Genomic DNA, 17,250 nt, shown 5'->3' with positions numbered 1-17,250 from the left:
TGAAGCCTAAATAAATACTATGGAAATTCAAAACCCCACCTAAGCATGATGGTTCCATTTATTACACGACAACATAGCTTGTTATCCTTTCTCACTTTATTCTTCCATTTTTTTTCCCTTAATATATTTGTTGGGATGGATCGTGGACCTACAATTACAATAATTCATCAATTTTCTTTCAATTGTTTTCTAAATTTAAATGAGAAACAAAATCCCTAATGAAAGTTAAATTTCCATTACTTTTTTTTAAGTGAGAGGAAACTTAAGTCTTTATGTATAGATTCTATTTTTTGTTAAATGTTATAAAAAAATATATAAATATGTGTATATATGAAAAACATTATAAAGTTATTATTTTTTTATCTAAAAATTAACTTAATAAAATATATAATATTCACATTTATAAATTTTTTAAAATTCTTTTTATTTATCTAATATGAGATTGAAATATTTTATTTGTTTCTTCTAAAATACTTGACTAGCCATTCCCTCTTACCTAAACTGAATACACTAATGGCCACCTTGTTTATTAAAATACTTAATGTTTATCGGGTCTAGATTGACTTTAATATCATTTTATCACAACTTTTACTATTTCTTTAAAAGATTTATTAGATAGAGTATTCAGTGTCTACGTTTATAAATCTTTTTGAATCCTCTTATATACTTAGATATAAAATTAAAATAACCTTTTTATGGTTTTCTTTTTTTAAAATATTTGACATTATATATATATATATATATATGAGGCAAAAAGTTGGGGAGAAAGAGTGAACTAGGCCAGTTAGGTCTTTTTTTGGTTTAGGCATTCTCCACTGGATGCCCTTTCCTTTTCCTTAAAAAATAAAGTAAGAACCTATTTGACTTATTTTTTTTAATTTAAAAGTTATTATAAAATTTTTATAAAAAATAATAATTTTTAGAATTAAACTGAAGTTGTTTGGTAAATTTTTTTTATAAGTTATAATTTTGGTTAAAATTATTGTACAAAGTTTTTTTAAAAAAAGTTATATTGTAATTATTTTTAATAGATAGAGATATTTTTGAAATAAAAATAAAATTTTTTTTGTATTTTTTTAAAAAAAGCTCCTCATAGGAGCTTTTCCTCAAACTTTTTTTTTTTAAAATTATTTTTTAAGAGTTTTTTAAAATTTATGTTTGACTTAGTTTTTACTTTTAAGAGATAGATAAATTGAAAAAAAATTTAAGCTAAATAAACTCTAAGTAAGAAAAAAAAAACTCCATCAAAATATTACCAAAAAACTGAGAATGCGAAAATAGGGTGTATAAAATTGAAAATTGTATTGCTTGGAGACTGGGCTCGGAAATGGGTAAAGCTGGGATTGCGCCCACCATCTCCATTTTAAGTATCATGTAAGCCCATTGCTATTATTAGTTAAACCGAAAGCCTAATGCCAACAACGATTGCATCATTGTTTTTTTGGTTGAAATGAATTCATAAAAACCATATCAGATCTCCAGGAATGAACTGAACCAGTTGCAGCTTTGCACTGTCAGAGAGAGAAATTGATGTCAATGTCATGGGTTGAAATTGCACCGGCAGACACACTGAAGAACAAAGACCAAAATCGAGAGAGGTAAGCATCTATGAACAATTTATGAATAGATTGAAAATTTTGAGGTTTCAAGTGGAATTGAGGAATTCCAGTTTTCATTTTTTGTTTCTTAAGGACAATTGTCACAAATTACCCTTAGGAAACAAGATAAAGCATGAGGTTTTATGCATAAACTAATCAAAGACTGAATACTATCACTAAATGCACCCACCTTATTTTAGAATGATCATTCCCCCAATATATATATATATATATTTTTTTGTTTCACGACCCTTTTGTTAGTCCTTCTCAATGGTCCGATGCATGGCTTGCAATATATGTAAATTAAAAAAGACTTTTTCAACTTAAAATGTTAGGACCCTTCATTCTGAAATTAAGATAGGATAAATTTATCTATAACTCTTCTGGTTTTAATTTTTTTTTCACGTGATATCTCTTACATCCTCAAATTAAGATTAGGTTAATTTTACCAAAACTTTTTATTGTTTTAATTCTTTCATATGCTATCTTATAATTTCTTTTTTTTAATTAATCTTATGTAAATAAAATTTATTCTCGTTAAAATTAAATCGTTAATTCACCAAATAAAATTATCAACATATTTTTTTATTTAAAAATTAACTTATTTATTCACATATAAATACTAAAATAATTTTATTAAACAAAATTAATGATTATTAATTAATGATAATCAAAATTATTTGTCCATTTCAAGTTCGAACATCCAAAGGCCATGAGCCAAATATCCAATAAGGTCATATCCACTACTGTCTAAGAGATAAAAATCATGTCAGCATCCAATTAAGCTCTCGTGTCAAACTTTATTCACAAAGATGAAAGATCAGCCAGATCACCCTACTTCAACTTTCCATATTACATTACACAGCATTTCCCAGTAGGCCCCACCAGGGCAAAAAATTAAAATGACCGCCTGAACCATAAAATAACCAAAAGGGTCCCCGACAACAACAACTGTTCATGTCATGTCTCGTGTTAGAAAACTATATACAACCACATATCTCAAATGGGGTGGAAATCGCATCTACGTGGCCGTTCCTAATCCGTCCGTTTTGTCTACCTAGAAAGCGACCGTATTCGATCTCTTCACTGTGCCCCTACATTGGATCAGATTTTTGACCTTTTTTTCTTCTCTGTGTCGTCGTGTGCATGATGTCAGCAACGTATAACCCTTGAATCACGCTCTCCAAAGGCGCGTACCGTCAAATGTTTATTATTTTCTTCTGGGTTGGTGGCTTGATTTGGGAAGTGCAGCTAATGTGGGGCTGTCCGAGCGTGTGACTCAAAAATCTGGAAAACTCTGGATGCATGAAGGTGGGCCCTGTTGATCTAGTACCACGTCATCAGGGATTAGAGCCATTGATGTGAGGAGGGACGGCGGAGATGCCTTGTCTAGAGAGCTCAGCTAGCACACCTTCAGTAGAAGGAGGCTTGAGGCCTAAGGGTAATGGTAACCATGGCTTGTTTATTGCTTCTTTCACTACCTTGTCAATCACCTCCTCTGCCTGCATTAAAACAAGACAAATCGTTAGGGTTAATCACAGCGATAATGATCATTTTCTCGCTCTGTCATTCACCTCTTTCGTTTCTAATCACACAGTCAATGAATTTCTCATGCAATCAATATATCCCGCAGTCAAATTAATCAAGTAAGATCAGAGGGAACTAGTTAACTGATTCTACATAAGAAACATCTAGCACTCTTTTGGTAATGATTCCTAAATTCAGCAAATAGGTCTCACTTTGCCTGAAGACTAGGTTAACAGATGTACTGGGATGTGACTGAAACTAAAAGCTTAAGCAATGATCGGGTGGATTACCGGCTGATGTTCGACAGAGTTGTGAGGCATGCCACTTCTGTTATCCATGGTGCTAGAACAATGAAACCCGGATGCATTCTGCATTTTCACAATAAGCAGAATACCAGAGATAGGATTAAAATTCACTCAAGTACTTCAATCATATGGAAAAGACTACATTTTTTCAAATTATCGGAAAAAGGATCTTAGATGTTTAAATTACTACTTTAACTGCCGAAGAAAGAAAGAATTAGTTACTCACTTGAGTGAATGCAGAACAATATCCGGGAGGAGGGTGCATAACAGGGCAACCCCATGCATCAGCCTGGAACTGAAACAGAAAATGATCACAGATCAAATGGCCGCAATTCATAGATTTATCTATATATGCATACTAACATACTGGTTGATGAAGCCAGCCCAGTCATTAAAAAAGATGAAAATGCAGACGATAATAAACCCACCCCTGGATAGGGCTTCCAATGCCAACTTTCAGTTGGTTGCCATGGTGGGTAACCTGGCGAGCCCCACATCTGGATGTTGGCTGGATGAGGAGGTGCTCCCCACATGGGATAGAGAGGACCAACCGGGACAACATGATTAGAGTGATACGGAGGGAAGGCCATGATCGGTTTGTGTGGATAACAACTCCTTTGTGTTTGATCTCTTTGTGGCCATCTTGGATCATCCTCTTTGGGCAAGATGTGTCTCCTATGCATTCGATATTTCTGCTTCACAAGCAAATGGTGGCTTAATCAGCTAAGAGTAGATATTTATGCCACCCAGTGCTCAGACCAAGAAGGAAGAAAAATAAAAATTAAAGGGAAAAAATTGTTTGTACTCTTACTTAAATAATTTAAATGTCATGCAATGGCAGTGCCTATATTTACAAAAGAAACCATTCTTTTGGAACAAAAATGTAACTGGAATAGGCCTTTCATCAACGAGCAAGTAGTGCAACACGCACAGAATGAAAGACACTTGAATAATGGAATCTGATTTGAGAATCAAAAAGGCAAAAATGCTACCAACCTGGAGATGACTTGCCACATTATGCCTTGTCAAGCCTTCTACTTTCATCAGCTCTAGTATTCGAGAAGGGATGGCTTGATCTACACCCAGTTGGTCCACTGCCTGGACGAATTTCTTATGCAGTTCATGTGTCCAGTCTACCTGAGAATTCAAACAGAAAAGAACATCAAAAAGAAAAGTACTTAGCTACACCCACCATATATAATCATAAAAGAAAAAAGAAATAGCTAACTTGTCCTAGATCTGTTGGAGTTCATATTTAAAACTTCTCATCAATGAAGCTTCTTATGCCTTTCAAAAAAAAAAATCGTCTTAGATCTTAACCATAAATGTTCAGGCGATAAATAATCAATAAGGGTGAAAGCTTGATCTTAGGACTTCTAATAAAGGAAGGAAAGAAGAAATTGACCACATGAAGTGAATGATATACTTCTTCCAAAACTTTTTGGTATCAATCTAGAGTTGGTAAATTATCAACACACATAAAGAAGCTGGAAGTAATGGCCACAGGTGGCTGGTGATTATCTATCTAGTTTCTATAAATGTCAAAAAATATAAAATTCTCAAAACTCATCACTTAAGACTTCAATTTGAACACATTTCTCATGGAATTACGGTATTGGGTGATAATAACTTAATGATTAGCAAATACTCTTAGTGAGACATGTTTTCTATGCCGGTATTGGGAAAAGATAGTGTCAGGAGAATGGCAAGACATGCTGCAATCTGAAGGGGATGTCACCATCAGTTGAGTACAATCTATATATTTTAGAAGCTAGTGAAATTTTGCCAATAAAGGATTACACAGTATGATTAGATTGCAGTCCCTTAAATCACAGAATAGATAATTTTGTAAGCTGCATTACCTTCAATTTTTTTCGATTAGCTTTATTCAGACATGAACTATGAAGACCAGAAACTGTACTTGGCTTTTCAGCACTAGCTTGAGAATCTTTCCTATTTACTCTGTTTTGTGGATGAGAGTGCACAGTACTCTCGCCCTTGTTACCATCAACTAAGTCGGCCACCCCTTTTACATCACTCACCCTTGATCCCTGAGGTTGGCCAATAGGTGCAGTTACTTCAGCAATTGCATTGCCACTGGTAGTTTCGACAGATTTAGATTCTCCATCCTGCTCCCCACTCTCTTTTTCTGTTGAGCAATTGGTATGTTCTTGGCAATCCCCATCATCTAACAATCGTTCTCCCTGTTTCAATTGTGGAGTTGAGGGAGCTGGGTACTTATCACTTCCTGGTGATGGTTCACGGTCAATTTCATGAACCACAGATGCATCTTCTGTTTTGTCTGAGTCTTCATTCATTGGAATTCCATTTTCCATTTGCAGATGCAACATAGAAAACACAGATTCTTTACCAGGCTTTAGTGATTCAGAAAGGTCCTTCCCTGCTGCATTGAATGCCTGTAAAAAACTAATAAAATGAGAATGTCCTTATCATGTACCTTAATTGCCATTTACATGTAAATTCCAATAGTAATTCAATCAGTAGCCAGACTGACCTTATGAACCACATGCTGCCATATATTTCTTAGTTTATCCTCAGAGAGTGGTTTCCTAAGAAACTCAACTGCACCAAGCTGAAAATAAGTGGTCAAAACATGTGTTAGTAATAATGGTGTGTGGAAATGCAATTAAGGCTCTACTAATATGGTTTGAATCAGAATTTACTTATATATATATATATAAATAAAAAAGCTCAAATAGTTTCTCAAAGCACTGCACTTTAACTGAAATATCCAATATTTCTCTCTATGAACTTAAGAGTAAGCAGAAGAAGAGATAATAATTTAAAAATCTAAAATCTTTTGAATTGACAACACACAGATGTGCACCTGAAAATACATGTAAATCGTTCAGTAAATGGTAGGCTGGAATAAATCTTACCGCTATGCACTTCATCATGGTGCTGATACAATGAATGTTTGAAGTCACTGAAATAAAATGATTTAAAACAGCATTAGGAGCTAGAAAATATGTCCAACAACAATGACTAATCGTGTCACAGATACCAATAAAAGTTTATGTCTAGGGTGATTAAACAAAGTTTCATATATAAACTTAAGATCAATGGCAAAACCAGGACAGGTGTAGTTTCTGAACTTACTAACAGTAGGCAAGTCCTTAGCCGTTTCAAGAAACTTGAAACTCCCATTGTTATTGCTTGTACTAACCTGTGATCATACATGCTGTTAGTATAAATTGCATGTTTAGGACCCATACAACACAGAATTAAGCTTTATTTATCTCAATAATTAAGAGACTACATTGATATTAAACCTTTGGATGAAACAATCACTATTGCGAAAATGGAAGTGGTGACTACGCATTATTGATTTTATATAAGTATAATGAAGCATGAATAGCCTATATAAATTTTCTGGTAACTTACTACTAGTCCCAATATAATGATGAGACAAGTCATGAATAATCATCCTGAAGGTTTATAGGATATTTGCTAGATCATTAACATTTGAAGCATGCTGGTTTAACTAGTTTTCTCCCCGTAGATGAAACTTGTTGTGGAAAACAAAGTTCATTCATTACCTCTACAATGGCTACATGGAAGCTTTCAGGCCTACTTGAAACTGCCGACAGAGCTTCATTTTGATTGCAGAAGGTATAAACTGGCAAAGGCACGATAAATTTGATCATACACTAAAAAAAGATATATAGAGAAAGAAACAGAGACAAAAAAGATAAATAGCAGGTAATAGAAATATATGACACGTTAAAGAAAATACAGGAGATCAGTCTGAAGGCAGATTAAGAACAAAAAGACTTAATTACCAATTACCAAAAGGAACTATAAAAAAACATTTTTTGGAGATTAAAAGGGGTGATTATATAACTTTATCTGACAAGCAGCATTTATTAGTTTTTTTTTCAATAATTTTACTTCACAAGCAAAGAGGAGATCAGAAGAAATATTGAAAGGGAGAGAACATAACTGAAATGGGTATCCAGAACCAACTAAAGTCAAAACAATAATATACTATTATAAGAAAGGTATCAGTCTTCATACCTTCTCTAAAACACCCCCACACCAATCCCCCACCCAAAAAAGAAAGATAAGATGTTTATACCATTTTCATCAAATTGAGATTTAAAACATCAATACTATGGAAAACTTAAGTTTTTGTAGCTTTAGTTGACCCATGTGGAGGGGACAATCTATTGATAGCAGAGTTAAGCAATGCAACAAATTGATTCCTTTTTGCTGACCACAAAATTTCCAAGTTTTATGTGTGGCTACAATCCAAACCCAAACTTCCATAAGACCCAAATACTGCCCATCTAAAGCAATGGAGCAATAGCAGGTGCTTTGGGGGACAAAGACGGCCACCCACATACTAAAGAGAAAAGAACAGTCATGTGAAGTAAATACACAAAGAAACTACGAATTTCCAATTCAGGTAAAAGAACAAAGAATAAAAAAGGTGGAATCAAAATCTTCTAACCAATATAGTCCATAGCTTCAAGCTTTGATTTTATCTCGGCAGCAGAATTGCTGTCCTCATCAAGAAGAAGGACCCTGAGACCCTTTGGGAAATCCTTCCATGCTGATATATCATTAGCAGTGCAAACCATAGCTGGTTTGGCATCCTTTCTCAGGCCGCCGACAAGTATTGAAAGTTACTGCTTACCAACATCCGATTATCTCTGCATGGCCACAAGAATTTTCCCATCAAAGAATAAAAAGTTATGCTTGATCTAATAACCAAAGAACTGACTTTCATCAAAGAATAATTAAAATCTGTAATTGTGAAGCAAGATCAAAGAAGATTGTACTGTAACTAAAATTGCAGAAAAAATCAGCCAAATTATTAACATGGTTAATCCAACAGAAAAACATAGTGGGGTGACCCCATTGCAAATGCAAAGGCTTTTAACCAATTATAGCAAATAAAAGACTCAAGCATTGACCGATCTCTGAAGATTGACTCATAAAAGGATTGTATTAAACAGAAATATCTTATTTACACTCTAATGCATGAGGGATTCACTTTGCATGCAGCATCAACTAGATCATTTTACCAGATAAAACGTTTTCTGTTACCGGGGAATAATTAATGGAGCGGTAATTAGCGGAAAATGGTAGTAACGAAAAGAGAGGAGAAAGATATCCTGTTTTGGTATAAAGATCTTTTCTGCTATTCCTGGTATTGGAAGACAGGAAGTAGACAACAATAAAGTGCGCAAGAACATTTACCCAAAAAAAAACTGACAAAAATATTTGGAAAAAAAAAGAAATAGGAAAATTAACCAGAACAAATTGATCAATAGAAAAGCATGGGAAACATTTCAAAGTGAAAAAAAAAAAAAAAAACCCAGAAGGATAAACAAAACAATGCTAAAAGCCCACTTCATGCATGCAGAGAAGAAGCATCAAGTGACCAAAATTTTTGTAAAAAGAAAAACTAAAAAGACCCACTTTTCTCTAGTCTCCAAAATGAAGTTGCATGCAGCAAAAGGTGATTGCCACAAGAAAGAGAAGCGAAGCTGTTGGGGGCTGACTATGTAGTTTAGAGATAGATAGAATTAGGATTAGGTTTAGGATTTAGGAAGATAGCTCTCCACTTCTCCTCTCAAAGTCTTTGCGGTTTCAAACTTACAAGTTCCTCCCTTTGGATGCACATAGAAAGCCTTCAGACAGAAAGAGAGAAAAAGGTCAGATGGTTTTAAGTGGGGGTCTCTGTGAGAAAGAGGTTCTGTGACTTTGTGTACAGTTGCTATCAATACACTACGGGCCACAGAATATGCAAAAGAAATATAAAAAAGGAAAAGTAAATAAAAACAAAGAAAACTCATTACTTTTTATGATTTACAAACCTTTTTCAACCCCTTTTATGAGAATCCCCCTCCCCCCAAAGCTCAGTGATTTTTTTAAAACATTTTTTCTTTTCTTTTTTGGGAAAAGAAGGGGAAAGTTGATAAACTATATTTTGCTAATTATTAAAATAAAAAATAATCTCATAAAAGTTATTTTCTTTCATGTTTAATCTGCACGGTGACAACTACTGTTAACTAAATAATTTTTATAAATAAAAAATAATTTAATGCTTACTTCTTAAGTTTAATGAAATTGATAATTCCAAATCAACATATAATTTTATTATTTTAAAATAAATAAAAAAATAAATTCCTTATCATTTCCTAACTATAGGGAACTATTATAGAATAAAATGGATATATATATATATATATATATATATATATATTAAAGGTAAGGAACAAGTTTTACGTTTACTTGTTATTTCAAAATTGTGTAATTCACTCATAAATTGATATAAAGCCTATGTGCATATGAATAATTCTGATTTACCAAGCTAGGTGTTAAACTAAAGTAATCTTTGTACATCGTGCTTCAATTATTTGCACCTTTCAATTCCCATTAACCCATCTTTTTATATCACTTCAAGTTAGCCTTTTTTGTCATTGCCTTCCTTGGATGAAAAAAGCAAAAAGAAAACACTAACTAAAAATCTAAATTCTAAATAAGATCCTGGTCTAAATTTAATTGGACACTTGACCAACCTTTTCTTTTGATTATAGTCTCATGCAAGTAATTGAATATCATAACAATCTTTATGTTTTTTTTATTCAACTACTTTCCCTTGATTTCACCTTGGCCCTTGCTTTTCTCGAGTTTCTTGGTATATTTCTACTTATAATTAAGAATGGTTTTGGATAATAATGCTATAATGCATCAATGATCAAATAATAATAGAAACTTTACAAAAAAAAAAAAACTGTTCGATAACTTAAAGATCTATGTAATCATTTTTCTTCATTTTCTTAAACGCCACGATTACCATCTTCCCTTCTTCTCTCCTCTCCTAATTAGAGGTTTTATGCCCTAATCCTTTAGTTTAAGAGACAACTAATTGTAATCGTGAAATAATCATTTTCATCTTGTATGATTTATCTGAAATTATGTATTTATTTTACATTTTCTTATAATTAAACTCATAACTTAGTTTAATACCAGCAATTACACCTCTCTTTTTTATTTATTTATTTCATTGAATAAAAGCTAGTAATCGAACAATAATGGAGGTACGAGCCAACTCGTTGTCTTGTGACTTAACTACTTAAAAAAAAACTAAAATATAAACTCTGTAAATTAGCATTTTGTCTAGTTTCTGTTACTATATTCAATAATGATCGCAAGTACATAAATAATAAATGTGAATCTCTTGTCTTTTTTTTTTTTGGAAAAATAAGTAATGAGATATAATTAATAATAATTATTATAATAATTAATGATATCAAGATATTTTTACATTTTTTTCTTCTAAAATAAGAATTATATGTATATATCTAAATTAAGGATAAACTAATTTTTGCACCCATTTTATTTTTCTTTCCCTCTAAGGAAGGTTGCATAGTACGAATGGACTGTTGCTGGCAGACCTTGCCTATTTTCCTTTACCCTTGGCATTAATTATAATTGACTTTTCTTTAAGCATCAACATAAACTTTCCCAATCCATTCTACTTTGAAAATATCAAAATGATATTACATCCAAATACACTAGACAATCTTTCAACAAAAGCTTTTCTTTCTTTCTTTTGTTTTTTCATTGTCGTTATGACTATGACTTATAATCTATATGCCTTTTTTGTCAATCATAATATCATAGTTAATTCATAAAACCATAATCAATCTATATATATATATATATATATGTTACATGTTAAATTCCCAAAAATATACATGTTCCTTTTCATTTGGAGAAATTTATTTCAGTAATTAATTAAGATGTACCAAACAATTTAGATAATGGAATCATTAATAGAGAAGTCTATTGACCTATCCAGCTTGAAATGAAAGGATTAAACAAAAATAAATTGGCATGATCAAAACAACGCGTTTATTATCTTTAAATGTTTTTAAATTTTATTGTATATTTTTTGGTTCATTTGCCCTTCTTCATCTTTTCTTTTTTTAAATGTTTCTAAATAAAGTTATTTTTAAGACACTTAATACTCTAATTTTTTATATATTATAAATTTATTTTTCAAAATTTTTTCATATTTAAGAGTATTGAAGATCTATATAAAAAAATTTAACATAAAATACATTAAAGTTAAAATTTTTGTCTTAATCTCTATAAAGTCAAATAGAAATAAATATTTTAAAACAAAAGATTATACAATTATAAAATTATAATCATTCATGAACACAAAAGACGTATAGTTATTGCATAATTTTGTTATTTTTAATATAATTTCATTAGAAATATGTATGTTTTTGTTCACATGCAATGAATTTCAAAAGTTTAGAAAAATGTAAACTGGATTATGCTTACAGAAACTAAAATCGTCAACAACCCAGTTTTCTTATATATTTTTCGTTGTTTACCCAAGAAAGTGATAAAGATAAAAATTTATGAAAAGGGTAAATAAGTAATTTGATTGCACCAGTTCCGTGCTTCAAGAATTGTTTAAGCAATATGTTGGTAGTTAGTTCGTTAATTAGATTAAAAGTTAAAGGGTAGTTCAGAGTGGCTATCAAGTGCGTTAGAGCCTATTTACACTCTAGTTCAGAACGACATTATTGGAAGTCTATCAGTTTTTAGACCCTATGAAATGTCTCCACGTGGCTTATCATGCATCCCACGTTAAAGTCACGCTCATCTGAAAGGAGCCTAAATTTAACCCTTATTCTATAATAAGAATTACTGTACGGAGTGAAACGTTTTGTTTTTGAATAGGTTAAATGGCCAGAGCCTAGAGTCTAGAGTCACGTGCGCTTTGTGACAGTCTCATTTGCTCACGAGATTGATAAGCTAATCAATGAAAATTTACAGCATATATTTTTGGTATGGATTTAGTATTAAAACCTTCAATCGTTTATTTATACAAGTACAAAAATATTAAAGTAAATTTTAATTATACATTTTTATAGTTTTAACTTTTTTCACATAATATCTTATATTTTTTAATTAATTTTTTGTAAATAAACTCCATTCTCGAAAAATTACACTATTATTTTTTCTACTAAAATGATTAAAATAATTTTAAATAAATAGATTAACTCTGGAATTGACAATCTTTCCATAATTTAATTGAGTGAAGTTATTAGTATATTCACGAGGAGTTAATTGTGAAAAAAACCACAGTATATGAAAAATCTTTATATCATATAAAATGTAGATAAAGTTTACATAAACTTTTAATACTTATAATTACTTAATTTGAAGGGTCGCTTACTCTAATGCTTTTTATTCAAAATAGAAAAAGATGTTGAGAGTGTTGTTTATTTTTCTTTTATCTTCTTTTTAATGTCTTTCCATATATTATATATATTTTTTAACTTTCATTAAGTATGCAATAATCGGATAAGCACCTCTTTTATCTTGTTTCCTAAATTAATTACTCCATTATGTTAGTAAATATTTAAGACCGTAGGATTTTTATGGTGGTGAAATTTCTATTGAGACCAATAAAATGAGCAACATTTTTTATTTTGATTTTATATTTAAAAACAAGTGACATGCATGTGCGGCGTCCCCTTTTGGTTCGGACATTTTAATTTGAAAGAATAAAATGGTGACAAAGCCCCCACATATTTCATAAAACAGGGAGCACTATCTAGGAGGTACTACATTTTTAGTGGCAATATTACAAGTACCTAATTGGGGCCAAAAGTGCAAAGCCTAGTTTATTCCATTTTAGTTTAAATAAAATTATTATTTTTTTATTTTTTATCATTTAAAAAAGTTATCTTACTTTTACAATATTTAACCTTTAAATGGAGTTAAAGCAAGTTGCATAATTATTTAGCTTAGACTTTTTTTTAGTGAGGTTGGATCGAAGATGACCTTTCTCACCTAACAATCCCCTCTTAATTTTATGCATTAATTGTCTCGTTTATGTGCCTTATGTAGTTATGTCATAGATAACTTATTATTAGGGGAATATGTGCTATTTTACTTTAAAAAGATAAAAAAAAACCAACATAATACTTTAAAAAGTTTTTAAATTATTTTAAAAAATTCAAATAAATCTTTACTCTTTTATTGAATTTAATTAAATTTGGATATTTTTATTTTTAATTAAATAAGTTTTAATGAGTAATAATTAATTAATTAATTATTAATTAAAATATAATTTATTATTTTATATTTACGTAAAAAATAAAAAATATTATATGATCATGTCATCATATCATATCATTATTTATTAATAATATATCCATATATCACATCAACTGTTATGTCTTATGAAATAATAAATGATATTTTAATAAAGTCAACTATTAATCATAATAAATACTTATTTAAATTTTTATAAATAATTTAATGACTTTTAAAATATTACAAAAAAAAATATCAATACTCTTGATTTGACATTTTATTTATTAGTATATTTTTCTATTTATTGCGTTACAATATATTTGTTATCTTCGTTTTTACAAATTTTATTATGATTTTAAGATCTTGCATCTGGTAACGGTAATGCAAAATTTCTCAAAATATAATTAGAAAAAAAATTATAAAAAGAATGAACCCAACATTTTGCAAAAAAATTATCATGAAGTGTCGATCTCAATTTCTTTTTTTTTTTTATCAAAATGGAGAAAAATCTTTCAAAAAAAGATAATAAAATTAGGGTAAAGATAGAGGATTATCTCCTCCGATGCATGCACCTTGGGCCAAATTGAAAGATTACAAAAATGATTTACATACTCTTTTCATGCATCCCACATTTCAAAAGATTACTCAAAATGTATGCAACTTTCGATAATGGTATGGAGAACACGTTAACCTAATCCTAATGAACAGTGAGGAAGTCAGTGTCGGTTACTGGTTAGAAAAGACTCCTTCTAGCAAATACATGTTGAGTTGGAAGTCATTCCATTTGCATGATAGGAAAGATGTGGATCTAGCAGGTAGACAAGGCTAATTAAAGCAAAGGCCAATTTACCCTCAAAATTCCTAGAGATTAATTAGGTCTAGGCAAACTGGAGTTAGCTGATACTAATTTGGACCACCTCAATCCTTTATTTCTCAACGCATTTAATGGTTATTAATTCGACTCCTTATCTTGTGTAAAATTACTTGTATAAGTTTTATGTTGTTTTTCTTTTTTGAACATATATGTAATTTTCTTCACAGAAAAAAAATTAAGTGTACTGTTAGGTACACAGTTATTACAAAATTTCGATTAAAGTTCTCTTTACTGGACCACATCATATTTATTTTCTTGAAAGTCAAGATCTCGTATACTGAATTAAATGGCTCACGTTTTCAGCACCATGACAATTCTTTTTCAAAGTCTTCAAAGCCTATCCATAAGCATGGATGAAATCCCAGGCACAACTGTTCCAACATAGACTTCACATAAATCCCATTCTCTTTCCATAGCAAGTAGAAGCAAACTTTCGCTTTGTGCTGCTTCGACTTGTCCTTAACCAGCCCTCCATCTGGTTAAAGCATCACCCCAGCTTTGAATGCTTTCCCAATTTAAAATAATAAAAGGAGAGATATAAATACTTATTTGCCATTATTGGTTCTGCATTTCTCTGTCCATGCAATTAAGTTTGAATTGTTTATTAGTTATGGTTAATGTTATAACAAGTACCACAACGTCAGCCTCATTATTAACATTAAGAAAATTCACATATAAATAGAAACAAATTACCCATTCTTTTTTTATGGAAAATTAAGAATGAATTATTTTCTAATTGATACAGTCCAAGATAAAACATATAAACAGAGAGTTCTACTTGTCAACATGTTATCAAATATGTAATCAAAACAATTCAATTTCTCAACAATTTTCTTGATGGGAAATGTCTACATATAATATGTCCAAATTAAAATGAACAAAATTTCCAATCACCCATCAATTTTGGAGACACAATAGTGATAGATGAAAGAAGCAAAACTCACCCTTATCTTTTCTTCTTCTGCCATTTTATGCTGAGATAGTGCTAGTGGAAAACCCCACAGGATCAAATGGTTAGATCTTTGTCCCCTCTCTCCCTCATTCTCATAATTGTTTCAACAGCTTCAAAAATGGGGCTCAATCATTTACAAATTTTAGCAGTTTCTCTGGTCAAATGCCTTAAGTTCAAAACTTAACCTTTAGAAAAAATCCAAATATTAGTACTATTTGCCTTTGTTAATAATGGAGCTTCACCTGCCTTTTTCATCATATGAGGCACACCGATCTTCACTGTTTTGTTAGACCCTCCTCCCTCCTCCCACTTTGCTTCAGAGCCACAAAAATGAAACTTCTCTAATTGTTACACATGCTATGTTTATTTTTGTCTTTTCTTATTGGAATTTGTTATTTGGTGGATGCAATGTGACATTATTAGATGCGTCGTCTATTTTCTCTTCCTTATCTTTATTCTGCAAGTTGAATTGCTTTCTTATCAATGTTGGTACCAAATTACGTGCTCAGTGATATGAATCAAATTACTTTTTCTAGTTTTTTTTTTCTTAATTTCTCTAGATAAAAAAAATGTAAATTATAATTATGTATAGGAAGAGAATTTGAAATTTTGAATCCAAATTTTTTAAAATAAAACATATTTGAATAATTACTTGTAGACATAATGTTTGAAAAAGTTCTTGAAGTAGTTAAAAAATTTCAAATGAATTCTTATTTTTTATTACATTTAATTAAGTTTTATATTTTTATTTGAGTCAAATAAATTTATATAAATAATGATTGATTAATTTTTATTAATTAAAATATTATTTATTATTATATATATATATGACATTGATATAATGTTAGTATGAAAATTGAAAAATACCACATGTTTATGTCATCATATTATATTAGTATATTACGTAATCATCAATTATAATATGTTAATATATCATATAATCAATTATGACATTTTAATATATTACATAATAATAGAATGACAAGTGATATTTTAATTAAATCAATCATTAATTAAAAAAATTAATTTAATTTAAAATAAAAGTATAAGAACTTATTTGACTTAAAATAAAAATATAAAAATTTAATTAAATATAATAAAAAATAAAAATTTATTTAAATTTTTTAATAATTTAAATTTTTTTAAAAAAATTATACCTTACGTATATTGTAGTTATCCGATTTTATTTGGCAATACGTCAAAATTTTATAATTGGTTTTATTTTAAAAATATTTATACACGTGCAGCATCTGAATTGCTTTATTAGAAATACAAGATTGCTCTATAGAGGCCTTCCATTTAAAGATTTTGGCTCATTTTGATTACTTAATTAATATTCTTTCAACTACTATACGTAAGATGTAGTACCAAAGCTAGGTGAAACCTTGACATAATGGGTAAGGACCGTACCTATCCCTAGGCCGCAGTGGCTAATTCGGTTTGCCATTATAGGAATGAAATAGTAAGGCTAGGTTTAAAGGTGAATGTAGTAGGAGGGAGCAAGGTTCATGCTAAAATTTCTTCTTTGCTCAGTTAAACTGTTATGGGGATTTTCCAGGGAGGAAGATTGCGAAATTTAACTTACATCGTTCATCCCGTTGATGAATATTGTAACCCAAGATTAAAATTATTCTGAATCTGAGTTATCTAAAACTTGAGCCTGTTGAGGTATCAGCTAAACTAATGTAATGATAGCTGGCATCCAACATTAAATTGGTAAAATTTGCTGTGCTTGTAGGTGCCGGTTCATGGTCTGCAAAGTACATAACAAATGTAGGGGTGACAGGGTGTAGGGGGTGCAATTGGACTATCAATCATCCAAATCCTTTTGCCTACTTATTCACCACAAGAAGGGTCATTTCTCTGTTGCCAAGGGTCATTGGGACACTGGCGAGG

At 30.6% G+C, this 17,250-nt stretch overlaps 1 protein-coding gene across 4 annotated transcripts; it reads right to left on the bottom strand.

The window, feature by feature from the left end:
* Positions 1–2,365: 2,365 nt before the first annotated feature.
* On the bottom strand, positions 2,366–9,136 carry APRR2 (CheY-like two-component responsive regulator family protein). 4 transcript variants are annotated; one of them, XM_021440008.2, is made up of 12 exons: positions 8,879–9,136; positions 7,905–8,106; positions 6,991–7,070; positions 6,551–6,617; positions 6,331–6,377; positions 5,946–6,023; positions 5,293–5,847; positions 4,427–4,567; positions 3,859–4,125; positions 3,657–3,725; positions 3,416–3,493; positions 2,366–3,100 (listed from the first exon to the last, which is right to left on the bottom strand). In XM_021440008.2, the coding sequence occupies exons 2-12, from the start codon at positions 8,032–8,034 to the stop codon at positions 2,939–2,941; spliced, it is 1,674 nt and encodes a 557-aa protein (XP_021295683.1). In that variant the 5' UTR covers positions 8,035–8,106; positions 8,879–9,136; the 3' UTR covers positions 2,366–2,938. The 4 variants fall into 4 exon arrangements, with proteins under 4 accessions (XP_021295683.1, XP_021295704.1, XP_021295689.1 ...); XM_021440029.2 differs by having other exon boundaries at positions 3,859–4,122; XM_021440014.2 differs by lacking the exon at positions 8,879–9,136 and adding an exon at positions 8,482–8,841.
* Positions 9,137–17,250: the final 8,114 nt, after the last annotated feature.

This window comes from Theobroma umbraticum, unplaced genomic scaffold, assembly GCF_002168275.2.
Source record: "Theobroma umbraticum cultivar Fairchild unplaced genomic scaffold, ASM216827v3 scaffold_30.0, whole genome shotgun sequence".
Lineage (NCBI taxonomy): Eukaryota > Viridiplantae > Streptophyta > Magnoliopsida > Malvales > Malvaceae > Theobroma > Theobroma umbraticum.
The sequence above is the reverse complement of the archived record's forward strand: the minus strand, read 5'-3'. Positions and strand labels throughout refer to the sequence as shown.

Bases quoted from the DNA above. Each gene is read 5' to 3' on its own strand.
- APRR2 (XM_021440008.2), bottom strand. From the start codon at position 8,034: ATGGTTTGCACTGCTAATGATATATCAGCATGGAAGGATTTCCCAAAG. The intron at 6,024-6,330 runs GTAAGATTTATT...ACTTATTTTCAG, and splicing joins CCATGATGAAGTGCATAGCG to CTTGGTGCAGTTGAGTTTCT. The intron at 5,848-5,945 runs GTCAGTCTGGCT...AGTTTTTTACAG, and splicing joins GGCAGCATGTGGTTCATAAG to GCATTCAATGCAGCAGGGAA.